The 15,560-nt window shown below is 42.4% G+C and overlaps 1 protein-coding gene and 1 long non-coding RNA gene across 2 annotated transcripts in view; one reads left to right on the forward strand and one right to left on the reverse strand.

The window, feature by feature from the left end:
• LOC138948002 (uncharacterized) overlaps window positions 1–15,560 on the reverse strand; it is a 36,654-nt gene that overhangs the window by 12,782 nt on the left and 8,312 nt on the right. Inside the window, exons 3-9 of the mRNA XM_070319530.1 lie at window positions 11,304–11,503; window positions 10,551–10,666; window positions 7,575–7,691; window positions 7,055–7,315; window positions 5,770–6,009; window positions 5,167–5,319; window positions 3,469–4,512 (exon numbers count right to left, since the gene is read on the reverse strand). Of these exons, the coding sequence (XP_070175631.1) occupies window positions 3,469–4,512; window positions 5,167–5,319; window positions 5,770–6,009; window positions 7,055–7,315; window positions 7,575–7,691; window positions 10,551–10,666; window positions 11,304–11,503 (2,131 nt within the window). The remainder of the gene's footprint in view (window positions 1–3,468; window positions 4,513–5,166; window positions 5,320–5,769; window positions 6,010–7,054; window positions 7,316–7,574; window positions 7,692–10,550; window positions 10,667–11,303; window positions 11,504–15,560) is intronic.
• On the forward strand, window positions 14,405–15,534 carry LOC138949215 (uncharacterized). The gene is made up of 2 exons (XR_011450196.1): window positions 14,405–14,813; window positions 15,094–15,534. It is a non-coding gene; the product is annotated as an uncharacterized lncRNA (long non-coding RNA).

Here is a 15,560-nt window from a genome sequence, read left to right on the forward strand (position 1 = left end):
TCTATTTCTTGTTCCGTCTTTTACTCCAACCCTAGCTGTCACAGTCTATCTATTTCTTGTTCCGTCTTTTACTCCAACCCTAGCTGGCACAGTCTATCTATTTCTTGTTCCGTCTTTTACTCCAACCCTAGCTGTCACAGTCTATCTATTTCTTGTTCCGTCTTTTACTCCAACCCTAGCTGTCACAGTCTATCTATTTCTTGTTCCGTCTTTTACTCCAACCCTAGCTGTCACAGTCTATCTATTTCTTGTTCCGTCTTTTACTCCAACCCTAGCTGTCACAGTCTATCTATTTCTTGTTCCGTCTTTTACTCCAACCCTAGCTGTCACAGTCTATCTATTTCTTGTTGCGTCTTTTACTCCAATCCTAGCTGTCACAGTCTATCTATTTCTTGTTGCGTCTTTTACTCCAACCCTAGCTGGCACAGTCTATCTATTTCTTGTTCCGTCTTTTACTCCAACCCTAGCTGTCACAGTCTATCTATTTCTTGTTCCGTCTTTTACTCCAACCCCAGCTGTCACAGTCTATCTATTTCTTGTTCCGCCTCTTGTCTCTCCACCCGTCCTTTCGTCTTGCTTTTTGTCTGACCTCTAGTCTATCTGTCCGGTAATCTTTATGTAGGTCTATTTGTATTTCTTCCCACACATCCGTAGTGTCTGTCTGACTGCCTGCTACATGTCTGTCTACCCGTGTTTGTGTGTCTGGGGTCGATTTCATGCACACACGTTTTAGTTCATCGCTGCAATGTTATTTTAATTTTTTATCAGTCCCTCGATAGTTTAATTACTGCTATGTTTCATGACTGTATTCTCTCGTTTTAAGTGTTATTTTGTCTCTGCTTCTGAAATATGCTTCTTATGATAGACCTCTTCCCAAAACGTTGAATAAGTCTTGTGCCGATAGCTTAATTTGTGAGTCCTGGTGCTGTTGTACTTGTACAGGTACTGTTCATAGTCCTTCCTTTTTACTGTCACCAGAATTGATCAAGATCAACACACACACACGCACACACACACACACACACACACACACACACACACACACACATTCACATATATATACACACACACACACACGCACACATACACACACACACACACACACACACACACACGTACACACGTACACACACGCGCTCACACACACTCACATCACACACACACACAGACACACACAGACACACACACACACACACACACACACACACAAACGCGCGAAGATTGTACACGTATCCTTAGGCCAAATAAAATAATAGGTGTGGTTACGGTAACATAGCCAAAAAAAATAGGGTAGGAAGGTATGCAATCACTTTTCTTTTATTTTACTTTTTTTTCTAATGTGTACAAATTAAACCTACTTGACAGGGAAATAAGTGTGCGACTCGGGCGCTTTCGCTTTCATTGCGTTTTCTGCACTCGTTTACTTGTTTTTTTGGGGGTATTTTTGTGACAAATGTAATAAAAAGTTATAGGGTCGGCCCCCAAAAATAGGGTAGGTCGGGTTACCGTAACCACACCTATTTTTTTTTTAGGCCTTAGACATAAACAGATCAGAAAGCATGCATGGCCATCAGAACAGTCAATTTCTGGAGACAACAATGAAACATATGCGTTTTCGGGCCTCACCTCCATTCAGCAGTAGTTGTAATAGGAAACCATAATGTCAGCTACACATACAGCCAACCAGCCAGTCAGACAGCCAGAAAAGCATTTATATCACAGTTAGATATCATGCATAATAACACTGCGCAAAAGTTCAGTCAGAATAACACTTCAAAAAATTTAAATACAATTGCCTCTTGGACAAACATCACACAACTCAAAGAAATTCAAGTTATTGAGGAAGAAGCACTGAATAATAAGGCAATAATGACAGCACCTTTCAGCGGAACAAGAACACAAAAAAGTGATCTGTCACTTACTGTTGTTGCTCTATCTATTCCCATGACGTTTTATGCAGCGCGTAAATTGACCAATAAAAACCCCCACCAGCAATCTAAAATAGAAATCATTAATCAACAACTAATGCACAGACCTGCTAGAGTCTTATTATCCCCCTTCGTGTATACACGCACGCACTAGACCAAGTACGCAGGGAAAAGATGCGGCCAGGCTGAAGATTGTGTGTATATGTCCAAGTGGAAGGATGCTTTTATTTCATAAGCAACACCTACACAACATGAATTCAGGAAACACATTTCCACATTGCACAGGGAGAAGATATGGTGTTGTTTTTGGAATGCGTCAACGTAAAGGGATTCTCTCATCCCATGTAAATGACTGACATACTTTGGTAGTGACTGCAATCATATGCACAGGGACGACCTAATGATGCGAAAGCAAATGAAGACTCCAGCAGGGAAGAATAAATCAGCTCAGATCGGAAATCCTTACCAAACAAATTTCAATAGTGATGAGTGAAACATTGAACAAGGGAAACTAAACAACTGTCAAGGAAAAACAACAAACATGACATGAATCATTGACTTCAGCCGTCATGGTACATGAAATCTCAACGAAAAACCTCCCACCATGACGTCACAGACATCGTGTCAAAAGAACATCAAACAATAATGACTCTCTGTTGACCCCTCCTACCCCAACCCTGAAAAAGAGCCAGAAAGAAGCAATGCCACAGAATCTTACTAAGTGCACTTTCTTTGTTATTATACACAGAACTCTTAGACAAAGCGAAATCTTGAATCATATGGGACAAAAATAATTGTACACAGACCACTCGATCATCTTGATACAGAAACATCGCTGGACAAATTTCATTCTTAATAATCTTTGGAGAAAAAAAATCCATTGTCGTGATTTAAATATTTGAAAAGGAATGTTTACAAGGTTTTGAAAATACTGTATGACGGAGGAATTCTGCATCATCCTGCTCCGTAATACTCCAGCATCATTGCACGAAATCGTCTTCAGATCTTTCACGGGTAACACTACCAAAAATAAATCACAAATAACCCACACAATTTTGGGCTAAAAACCACCATAACAACAGTCCGCAGGGTTAATGTTGACAAAAAGTACATATAGAAAAAGCCCATTTTCAGCTTTACGCTTATAAGAATATGGACAATTGCTTGCCAACTTCCGCCAAATTACACAGAAGCCAAGTGTTCTTATCTCATCTTCTTATTATGTGTCTGCTGTGTAGGTTGTTCTTCCACTTTGAACACCGATAGGTCAAGGACCTTGTCAAGGTTTTGTATATTTGATTCATGAACATAAATAATACAGATCTCTTATGTTATCGAATACGATAACATTGTATCTTAACACAACCATGTGAGAAAGTAATGCGAATTGGAAGCACACAACTAACCTGTCGCTAAGATTAGCACAAGTATCAGAGCTCTTTGAAGCATTATGCATATATATGCAACCGGAAGGTTTTTGTCCGATCATCAAACCGGGATGGCACCAAGCAATGCACACAAGGACCAGTGAAATCATCACGCTACTGTGAACTCATACAACCCACTCAGGGTCGTGGCGTTGGCTTCTTTAGCTCCATACACAGGAATGTTCGTTCCACGTTGTGGCGTCACTTCCCCTTCCCACAATCCATTCTTCTTCCGCTCCATCATGGTGTCGCCGACCTTCACCTTGCCCAAGGTCGGTGCTCGGATCTGAAATAAGGTCGTCTGTCCTCTTGGCACCTGTCCATCAAGTGGCTTCAACAGTTTCACTCGCTCCTGATAGGCCATGGTGTAGGCACGTGGGAAGGGCTTGCAGTCGCTCCGCCCATTCTCGGCGTACAGGAGGAAGTTGGCCACGTGCGGCATCATGGTCTCTGTAGGGTGAGTGGCAAACACTCGCAGCGCGTAATATCCAGCTCTCGGCAAGCGAACGTCAACAGTGGCGCCTGCTCCTGTATATTCAAGAAACGTGTGACCTTGAGCGATGTCGTTGGACATGTTAGCAGCGTGATGCAAGTGGACCTTGAGTTCAGTGAAGCGAGACAGTTGGATCGGTATCTTCAACTCACCGTTCGTGGTTTGGAACGAGGAACGCGCTCCGTTGCCCGCTTTCAAGCCGCACTCTACCGCCACTGGCAGGATGAGCCCGTACGTTCCATTGGAACCGGGTTTGTTCGGATAGGGCTGCTGCACGGCGCACGCTTGGTCGGTGTAGAGTAAGAAATCAGCAGCCTGGTCCAGGTTGTTGTCGCCCAGATTCTTCCCAGCGAACAGTCGCAGCATGTAGTATCCAGGTCTCGGCAAGCGAGCAGTGACAATGGCCCCGTCCTGCGTATACTCAAGAACAGTGCATCTCTCGCTGAGGTCATCGCGCATATTGCTGGCGTGCTTGAGCGTGGCTTTCATGTTGGTGCGGTGGTTCAGGGGTACTGGCACCTTCACCGCGCCGTTCTTGGCCGTGAAGGAATACTTGCCTCCCCTTGTGGTCTTCAGTCCGCACTGAGACGCTATGGGCTGGTGCAGACCCCACGTGACGGCTTCGTCTGGGAAAGGCTGTACATCTTGCTGACACTCCTTGCACCTGAACATAAGGGAGATTCATCCATGATTTCGATAAGGATGATTTTTTTCTGAGCCCTTCTTACCCACATACTTTTTATTACCACTTTAAATGAGATGCGCGAGAGTGTGCGAGGGAGATGGAGGGTGGTGACCTACTGTAGATAAAGGGAAAGTGTGTGTGCGCGCATGTGTGTGTTTTCAACGTAAAACAAACGTGGCCGATGTTTTTGTAGAGCGATGTTAAATAAACGATTTTATCGTCACCTTTAGCGCCTCTCTCTCTCTCTCTCTTTCTTTGGTGGCTCCGAATAAGGACCCGATTGGATGTACGGGCAAAAAAGTTAAGAACTAGTCACATGCACCCTGCGTTTCCCGTACCGGCGCATCACTTTGATGATAATGAAATAATGATTGTTCATATAACGTGAAGCATATCATTGGTCTGTGCTGTGCGCGCTTTGCACTTAAATCGAAGAAATAAAATAACGTTATTACGCAATTAAATTTCAGTTGTTTCAACCCCCCCCCCTCTCACCCCCCTTCCCGGTCTATGCAGTAAGTGTGGTGTCAGTGCCCATCAGTGGGTAAGGTTTGATTTTTAATCTTGAATGTGTGTGTCATGCTTTCATGCAAAAGGGCTGACTTTCTCTTGCAGCACGCCCTAGAGACTTACTTTATGACGTAGGTAAACAGCTCATGGAGAATGCGGTTCTCGTTTTCTTCACGCGCCCTTCCCATCACCTCCAGGTAGAATGTGCCAACTCGTGGAGGTCTGACGTAAACCGTGCAGGTGCCGTCATCACTCAGTGACGTCAGAATGTTTTCCCTGCACACACGTTGAAATTGTTTCCTCTGTTATCATTTATAAACATTTGAGAATATCAATTGGTTAATTGGTTCAGTGCCCCGTTATGACGTAATGAATACATTTCGTTTTTGGATATTTTTTGGTAAAGAGATTTCAGTCTTCAAACATCCTTTTTCATCAATTGTACACGTCCTTGTGTCTATTAGTACCATGCAATGTCGTAAAGTAATATACATAAACAATGATTGTGGTACAGACAGACAGACAGACAGACAGACCGACAGACAGACAGACAGACAGACCGACAGACCGACCGACCGACTGACCGACCGACCGACCGACCGACCGACCGACACACACACACACACACACACACACACACACTCACACACACACACACACACACACACACATACTCACGCGCGCGCGCGAGCACACAGACACACACAGAAACAGACAGGCGCTTACTTGTTTCCCTCTCGATATGAACCCTTTTCCTTCAAGGTCACACTGACGAACAGCAGAGGTCGGCGCGTGGCCTTGAACTTGATGGTGACATCACGAGTGACCTCGATGACCCTGTGGTCGTGAGTGAGGTATTTGAGACCGATGACGTAGGCCAGACTTTTGGCGTCAATGGCTGAGGAGAATCTCTCCACTGGGATTGGTCGGTTGAGCAACTGATACTTTGCGGCCTCCGCCTTGCCCCTGTAAACAAGAGAAAGGGATACTATAGTTATCTGTAAGGTATTCGCTTGAAACAAAAGTTTACACCCCAAAATTCCACCCATAAAAAAGCTAATCACTTTTGCATCTGATCAAAGAATTACTGCACATTTGGTGTACATTAACCTCAGTTTGGATATTTTTTTTCGAAAGAACACAAAAGTCATACCAACTGACTTACAAAATTGAAACTTGGTGATAATTATATGATCATGCATAAGCTGAAGTTAATGTGAAGAAATTCGCTCAACATATTGTAGAAGTTATAAGCATATTTACGGGTGGCATTTGTTTGGGTTACCCTGTACAAAGCGAAGAGATAAGTTTATCATCAAAAGGAGCACCACACGTGAAACTTCGTTGGTGTGTTACGTGTGTCTGAAAAGTATTTTGATCAGCTGTCGCAAGGTACCAAACCCTGCAAACGGAGAAAACTGTGGCGATGTGTTAAAACTGAGACAAAATCGTAGCCCAAAACAATCATGTTTACTTTAAAATTCGATTCATTCTGTAAACTTGCTTTCATGTTGAAGGGACATAACTACATGGTGGAATGTAGATAGTTCATTTAAAAAAGAATGAACTGTACAGACATACGTTTTACATGAGATTTAGAATACCTCGCCGCGGTCGTTTTGAAAACGAAAGTGACAGCTAAAGGGAGACAAGCATGGCAGCCGAAAGCATGCTTTTTTCAACCAACGAAACAAACGACCAAATTATGCTCACTGGCAGAACTCGTTCCGCTAATTGATGTCACTGAAGTCAATCTTTGCATTGATAAGAGGGATTTCTACTCAAAACCTCATACATAAAACGCATCGATACAGTTCATGTCGTAACCTGAATGGCGATTCCAATGACTTGTTATGTTTAAAAACAGCAAGTTACGCAAATTTAGAGGCTTACATTGCAGCAGAAATTGAATCATCCCATGAATTAAACAAGCTTAAAGTTCAATAGAGGGGATTTGTCGAAGGTGAGATTTAATTTGGGAAGTTGTTCTTACACGATGTGACCACCTTACCTTTTATCAAGAGGATAATGCTTGCACACAAAGTCCGCAGGGTCCGTCAGGAACCAATGTTCGTCAAACTTCCGCTTGAATGTTCCGCCATTGTCCGTGCACCCCGTGCCCCACGTGACATCCAGGGGACGCCACTCTCCCTTCACGTGCACGATGTTCCAGGCGTGCGTGGGTTTGCCTTCGTCTGTGAACTTTTCTTCAAGGTCGTGGTATTGCTCCTTGGCGTGACCTTGAACTTGCAGGCATGGGATGCCGGCGTGTCTGAAAAGGTAAAAAAAAACAACAACACTCCTTTACCAACATGTTACCAACGAGAAGAAATTTGAAAGAAGTGAGCACAACGATCCAAACAACAGGTCGAAGAAAATGTGAACATTCATACAACAGAGCCAAAATGAAATAAATACAAAACAATCCATCCATCTATCAATGCAAACCATCCATCAGTTAATCAATCAACCACAAATAAATAAATAGATAAATAAGGAATAAATCAACACCCACACACACCCACACTGACCTGCAAAGAGCGTGAAACAGCGTAGCGTATCCCATGCAGACACCCTTTAATGTCTTGAGCACGCTGTCTGCGTCTTGTGGAGGGTCGGCCCCGTTAGCGTACTTGTTGGTGTCGTAGCTGATTAAAGAATTAAGTTCAATTCTTAATTTAATCAATAACGAGACATGCATAGCCTGGAAATGACTTTACAAGCAATATTTTTCACTCCTGACATGACTAGCGTAACTTACTCTTCGAAACTCTTCCTCGGGAGATGACAGAAATATACACTCTTCAAAAAAAGTTAAGGATCACTTTTTACAAGCACGCCACACAAAACAGACAAGACCGAATTCTTTAATTTTTAAAAAATTATATAATTGAACAACCAAGGAGTAATGACAAATAAAGCAAAGATCGAACGCGGCAGCGACAATTTAGCTAGAGTGTGTCAACCTTCATCCAGCAGGCCAGGGTCAACAGGATGCTGTGGCCAGCCAACAGCCTGGACCTGAACCCCATAGAGACTTCAGTTTAGTGCTAGGACGCTGAAAACTACGCTCACCCTGCTAAGGGGGAAAGTAACCCTAAAAATAGAACAGCCTTAACGGTCACATGACAACGTCAGGACAAGGTTACCTCCCAGCATGCTCTGCGCACGCGTGCTCTCGCCGCCATCTTGTATTCATTCGCTCGAAGCGCCCTATTATTTTTAGGGGAACTAAAGCGGGGTAGACGGGAGGGACTTCACTATGTGAATTGGGTAAGTATATTAATCAAATGAAAATTTACCATTAAGATTTTCGATTAAATTACATATCTTATCCCAATTCACATATAGCAGATTGCTAATTAAGGTGGTGGGATGCTCATCTATGAGCTAGGCAACAATTGCCCTGCTGCTACCATCGCTGGTAGAGCCTTGGTACCGTCCTGCCGCGTACTGGAAATGTCGCGCAGGTAAAAGTTGATAAAAACATCCTCAGATCTCCAGTAGGCGGAGTCGAGGACTTCAGATAATCTTCCTGATTTTAGGACAAAGCTCGTCCCACATGTGCTCTATGGGGTTCAGGTCCGGGCTGTTGGCTGGCCACAGCATCCTGTTGACCCTGGCCTGCTGGATGAAGGTGCTTACAGCTGCAGAGCGATGGGGAGGTGCGTGTTGAGTGCACCAGGCTCGGCGAGCTGCTCGGTGATTAGCAGTCAGGGTTGTTCCTCGGACTGGACGCCTTGCACGCAAGCCAAAGTTGTGTAAGCGGTTTCGGATCGTCTGACCACTAACAACAGTGTTGGTGGTAGCTTGTAGGCGTTGCCTAATGTTGTTTGCCGTAGCCATTCTTTGTTGCATGGCCTGCCTCTGAATGAAGCGATCCTCTCTTTGTGTGGTGACTCTGGGCCGACCAGAACGTTGTCGCTCCTGCACTCTTCCAGTTGCGTGGAATCTCTGTTTTAGTCTGATGATGACAGAGGGAGCCACTGCAAGCCTCTGGGCCACTTGCCTGGCAGCAACACCGTCTTGTAGCCATCCTATTGCCCTTCCTCTATCCAAATCGCTCAGTTTTCTTCGTGGGGGCATGTTGCTATGTTGCTACTGTGCATAATTGTGTCAGCGTGTCAACCTTTAAACACAAACTGGTGAGCGATGTTCATAGCCAGGACCCTGTTGTAGCACGTGCATCACAACCTTTTGCCCTGGCATGCCTGCCAAACAAAATTCTAGGTCAAGACTCATTGTTCATTTGTAATTCAAACACATTAATCTTTTAATTATTATGTCGATGTTTAATTTTTTGGCAATTTTTTATAATTAGATCCGTTTTTTCAACCGATCCTTAATTGTTTTTGAAGAGTGTACATGACGCCATAATTCGCTCAGTTTTGGTTGAAGAGTAATAAGAAGAGTTGGTCTCAGTAATGTATGGGCACACTATACATGGTTTCTTCTAATGCTGGTACACAAAAAATACCTTGTCAAGTAAGCCTGGATGCGATAAAACTGCAACAGCGACAGTTTTTTGTTTTTGTTTGTTTTAGTAAAAAACACAATTATGACGTCTTTAGCCAGGTCAGACTGGTGTGTTTTTATATTTAGTCAAGTTTTGACTAAATATTTTAACATCGAGGGGGAATCGAAACGAGGGTATGGTGTATGTGCGTGTGTCTGTGTGTGTGTCTGTGTGTGTGTCTGTGTGTGTGTGTAGAGCGATTCAGACTAAACTACTGGACCGATCTTTATGAAATTTGACATGAGAGTTCCTGGGTATGAAATCCCCGAACGTTTTTTTCATTTTTTTGATAAATGTCTTTGATGACGTCATATCCGGCTTTTCGTGAAAGTTGAGGCGGCACTGTCACGCCCTCATTTTTCAACCAAATTGGTTGAAATTTTGGTCAAGTAATCTTCGACGAAGCCCGGGGTTCGGTATTGCATTTCAGCTTGGTGGCTTAAAAATTAATTTATGACTTTGGTCATTAAAAATCGGAAAATTGTAAAAAAAAATAAAAATTTATAAAACGATCCAAATTTACGTTTATCTTATTCTCCATCATTTGCTGATTCCAAAAACATATAAATATGTTATATTCGGATTAAAAACAAGCTCTGAAAATTAAATATATAAAAATTATTATCAAAATTTTTTTTTCGAAATCAATTTAAAAACACTTTCATCTTATTCCTTGTCGGTTCCTGATTCCAAAAACATATAGATATGATATGTTTGGATTAAAAACACGCTCAGAAAGTTAAAACAAAGAGAGGTACAGAAAAGCGTGCTATCCTTCTTAGCGTAACTACTACCCCGCTCTTCTTGTCAATTTCACTGCCTTTGCCATGAGCGGTGGACTGACGATGCTACGAGTATACGGTCTTGCTGAAAAAGGGCAGCTACTTGACTAAATATTGTATTTTCGCCTTACGCGACTTGTTTTTTTATACATAAAACACAAATTCACAAGCACATTTAAAGAAAAAAACCAAAAAATGTAGAAACTGACGTGATGTTGAAGGCGATCCAGCAGAAGATGGCCCTGACCCTGTCCAGGTCCGAGGAGCAGGCGGTCATCAGGTGGTTGGCCAGACCTTCCACCGTCCTCGCGGAGTATCGGGGTGTCTGCGGTCATTGGAAGGGTTGAAATAACACGTCATTACCAACCAGACAATCAATAACGCGCAAAGACGCATCCAGCTTATAAATAACTGAATGAATCGTTCTATTGATTGATCGATTGATCCATCAATCAAGGAAGCAAGCAATCAACCGATCCATCCAATCATTCATCCATCCATTTATCCATCCATTAACTTATCAATGAATCAGTGAATACAACAAGAGAGTGTCAACGCTAAAGCACGACAGGAAGCTGTTTACCAGAACGCAGTAAGTGTCTGGGTGTCCGGAACAACATGCAACACGATCAACATTTTAATTAAAAGCTACTGCCTTCATGACTTGGAACGTGTGTGGTTTCATACCTTTGGAAACCCTCTCGCCTCAAATAACAACTTTAACTCCTTGACTATCAGACACATATAACAAAAAGAAACTGGGATAGAAATCATAACATACAAGCAATAACAACCAGCCAACTACTTAGAAAACGTTCTCAGGGGGAGTCAATCAGCTTGCACCAAGATGGAAGTCAAATTACATCGGTTGCTTCCCTTGTCTGAGTATTGATTCTTGGGATGTCGTATTAATGTATGTAGGTGATACGTATTATGGCAGTCAAGAAAAAAAGAACCCTCACGTTTCTGACGAAGGTTTCCACATCTTTGAAGACCTCCGGATCAGGAATCAACTTGGACTTTGTCTTCTTCGGAGGGCGTATCGGTGGGAATTTCTCTTCGCCTGGCACATTGCTGTTTTGATCGAGAGAGGTGAAGGGTTTGTTTTTGTTTTTCTGCTGTGTGGTGGCCCTCCCGGGGACATTGCCCTTACTGGCTCGTCCTGCAGACAGAAGTAACATTGAACACTGAATTGTCAAACACGATTGTAAAGGGAGTTCCATAGCAGGACATATTGCTATTTCATAATGTTACATGGATTTCCATTGGTCAATTGGGCAAAACTGAGCTCAGTGCAAAAGTGATATCGACGACATTTCCGTCGATATCAGTTTTGATATCGACGACCTCTTTATTGCTTCCCCACTTCAAAAACAAAAACACCTACATTTAAAAACAAACAAATATATATGAAAATGTAATTATCCCAGAATTTAGTTGAGCAAGTGACTAAAGACTTTTTGAAAGAAAAGACATTTTGAAATACTGAAAAGTACAAGAAAAGAGTGAACAAAAAGAAATAATAATCAGAGGGAGGGATATGGAACAGCCAAAACTGAGACAAATACTTTTGTAATTTCTTTACAGTAAATACAAAATGTCCAGAGAATTAGCAATATATCTAACATTGACTGACTGTGTGACGATATCTTCTGCTATTGGTCTGTTTCGACAGTGATATCAAAATCTCGACCTCCGGTCTCGATTTTGATATCACTGTCTCAACAGACCATAGCAGAAGATATCATCACACAGTCCGTCGTGCTTCCTGGCCTGTGATCCACAGCTTGTTCATTGGCTCTTCACTAAATGTTTATTATTCACGATCCGCCGAAATGTTTAGCTTACATCGGTGTGCACCTCATCTAAAACACCGTGCCATTCTATGCATATGAAGCTATGTTTTATTTTTGTGATGTGCAATTTGTAGTACATCTAAATTATACCAGTAATTAAAGTGAATGGCGAATAGAATGTATTTTTCATGATCAAATAATGTCTTGGTACAGTGGAACCTGCCTATAACGACCACCCAAGGAGTCCCGACTGACCAAAAGTGGTCGTTATGGACATGTGTTCGCAATGGAAAGGTGAATTGTATAGAAGACGGAGTGGTCGTTATGGACATGTGTTCGCAATGGAAAGGTGAATTGTATAGAAGACGGAGTGGTCGTTATAGACATGTGTTCGCAATGGAAAGGTGAATTGTATAGAAGACGGAGTGGTCGTTGTAGGCAGGTGGTCGCGTTTGAAAGATAGTCGCAAAAAGAAAGACACTGTCCATCCTGTAGTCATCAAAGGTGATGCGATTGAGATAGTCAGCGAGTACAAGTATTTAGGTGTAGTTCTAGATAACAAGCTAAGCTGGTTTAATCATGTTGATGATGTTTTTAAGAAGACGCAGTCAAGATTGTTTTTCCTGCGCAAGCTGAGATCATTTCATGTGTGTAACAAGATGCTGTACATGTTTTATCAGAGTATGGTGTGCAGTGTGATGGTGTTTGCATCAGTGTGTTGGGGAGGGAATGCCACTGCAAGGGACACTGGCAGGCTGAACAGGCTGATAAAGAAAGCGAGTTCTACTGTAGGCCAGAGCCTTGACACCCTTGAAGTCCTTGTTGAAAGAAGGCTTGCCAGTAAGTCCAGAGCTATTCTGTTCGACCTAGGGCATCCCCTCCACGACGCACTGATGGATCTCCGCATCACACGGAACGCTCGGTTTCTCATGCCTAGGTGTCGAACGGAGCGTTTTCGGCGTTCTTTTGTTCCTGCAGCTGTGAGATATTTTAACAGCAACCGAGCCATTGTCCTGGCCACAGACTATCAGTGATGCCTTTTAAATGTACCTCTTAGTGATAGATTTAATATGATTTGATGACTGTTTGACCTTTGATCATAACTAGTGCTGTGATAATGAGCTTTAGCACTGTTGTGATGGTGTTGACACTATATTTTGCCCAATTGAGTCTAACTACCTGATGGCTAATCTACTGTGATACCTGTGATAACTGATGATGATTACTGTGATTGGTTTTATGTGTTTGGTTGGTCTCTTCTTTGGTAGTGCAATAGCGTTAATTATGGATTGTTGTTATCATCATTTACATAAAAACTTATCTGTTAATCCAAACAATGATATAATTACTGTGATGTTCTTAACTACACTTTAACATGGAATGTATGTATGTATGTATGTATGTATGTATGTATGTAGGTAGGTATGTATGTAGGTATGTATGCATGTGTGTTGGTGTGTCGGTGTGTCAAGTGTGCAAGTAAAAAGGGTATTGTAGTTGTACATATATTACTTTAGATATTTTTTTGTTATCATGGGTTTTATAATTTTTCTTCTCTTATTCTTTTATAATTATTAATTAATGACCTATATGTGCTGATGACCAATTTAATTTCCTTTGTTGGATCAATAAAATGTTATGAAATGAAATGAAGGTAAGTTCGACTGTATCTAAAATCTCAGTGACAGCCTCAGGTGTCCGTGTTACACGACTAATGTACAGGTACGTTCACATGCTTGTACCATACCGATCACAACTAATCAATCTCAGTCTGTCTCAGGTGTCCGTGTTACACGACTAATGTACAGGTACGTTCACATGCTTGTACCATACCGATCACAACTAATCAATCTCAGTCTGTCTCAGGTGTCCGTGTTACACGACTAATGTACAGGTACGTTCACAGGCTTGTACCATACCGATCACAACTAATCAATCTCAGTCTGTCTCAGGTGTCCGTGTTACACGACTAATGTACAGGTACGTTCACAGGCTTGTACCATACCGATCACAACTAATCAATCTCAGTCTGTCTCAGGTGTCCGTGTTACACGACTAATGTACAGGTACGTTCACAGGCTTGTACCATACCGATCACAACTAATCAATCTCAGTCTGTCTCAGGTGCTCATCATTATTTCCCTGCGGGTCAAGGAAATGCCGGTTTGAAAGGGTAATTCATTCACATGTTTGAAAGATCTTATTTTAAGAAATCAAAATATATCCCTGTGGTCATGTCCACCGTCGTGAACATGTGTATTTGTGTATGTGTTACGAAGCGGTTTACTCGTATTTGTGGTAATGTGTATTGTTGTAAATAGAATAGACTATAGCGATGGTCAGACATTGGAAAGGGCTATAGGCTGCATACCGTCGCGTTGACCGCAGTGGAACCTTTGTGTAACTGACAAGGTTTTTCACGTGCAAGTAATGCAGACGACAGCTCACTGGCAATGTCATAGCAAGAACGACTTTGTAAAATCAGTCGCCGTCAAGGAGCCAAGCTCGACTCATGTTTTTCGTAACACGTTAGCAGACGGGCTCCTGTTTTAGGTATCTGACTGAAGAAGGATGAAGACTGACGAACTTTCCCTATCAGTCTACGTGATATCTTCCATTTTCATATTCATGCCAGGCCGGCGACTGTACTAAATGTTGGCTTTACACTCTTTTGAGGTATGTTTGAAACCGGTTATATTTTCATGTCATGTTGTCGTATGTGAGAAGAGTGACTGTTTCTGTGTTTAACGTTATTGTGTAGGCCTAAGCTATTGTGCTACACTGCTTAAACATGTGAGGGTTTTACGTAACGTTTTCTTGGTTTTAGAAAACAGGAATTAACGTGTAAATAATTATATTGGCTCATGCAGCTTAATATGTTGGACGAGTGAGTATTTTTATTGTGCGAGTGAAAGAAACTAAAGACAAGTTGACTTATGGACTATAAACTTTACAGTGTTCCAACTGGAGGGTTTTCATCGACGGAGGCTGAACTGAACTGGTGACTGCGGCTTGGTGTACATGACCATGGCATGGAGAGCTGGCAGAGTTCTACAGTTAGCCGCCGAGACGAACTGGAAGGATCAAGGACTACGTCAAGCAATGGTTGCGGTGTCGTGAGGACTGGTGCATCCTTGTCAGTCGTCTGAAGGACTTACAGCCATACCAACATCTTGAGGGCCGAAAGATGGCAGTAGGGTAACGTACAGTAGAATACCTATTCGTCTTACCTGTTAAGCTGCTTTGTTTGAGCCAAAAGGTGTCTGCGTCTTGGACTGTAGAGTTTCTTGCGGTGTTGTCGGCCTAGGGTACTGGTCGAAGCCCGGAAATGATTTTGTGATGTAAAAAGCTTTGTAAACAATAATAATTAGTCTTGGCAGTGTCAAGATCCATTTAACACCAGGTTTTTGCGTGTGTGAGTGA

The sequence above is a fragment of the Littorina saxatilis genome, linkage group LG15 (genome assembly GCF_037325665.1).
Source record: "Littorina saxatilis isolate snail1 linkage group LG15, US_GU_Lsax_2.0, whole genome shotgun sequence".
NCBI lineage: Eukaryota > Metazoa > Mollusca > Gastropoda > Littorinimorpha > Littorinidae > Littorina > Littorina saxatilis.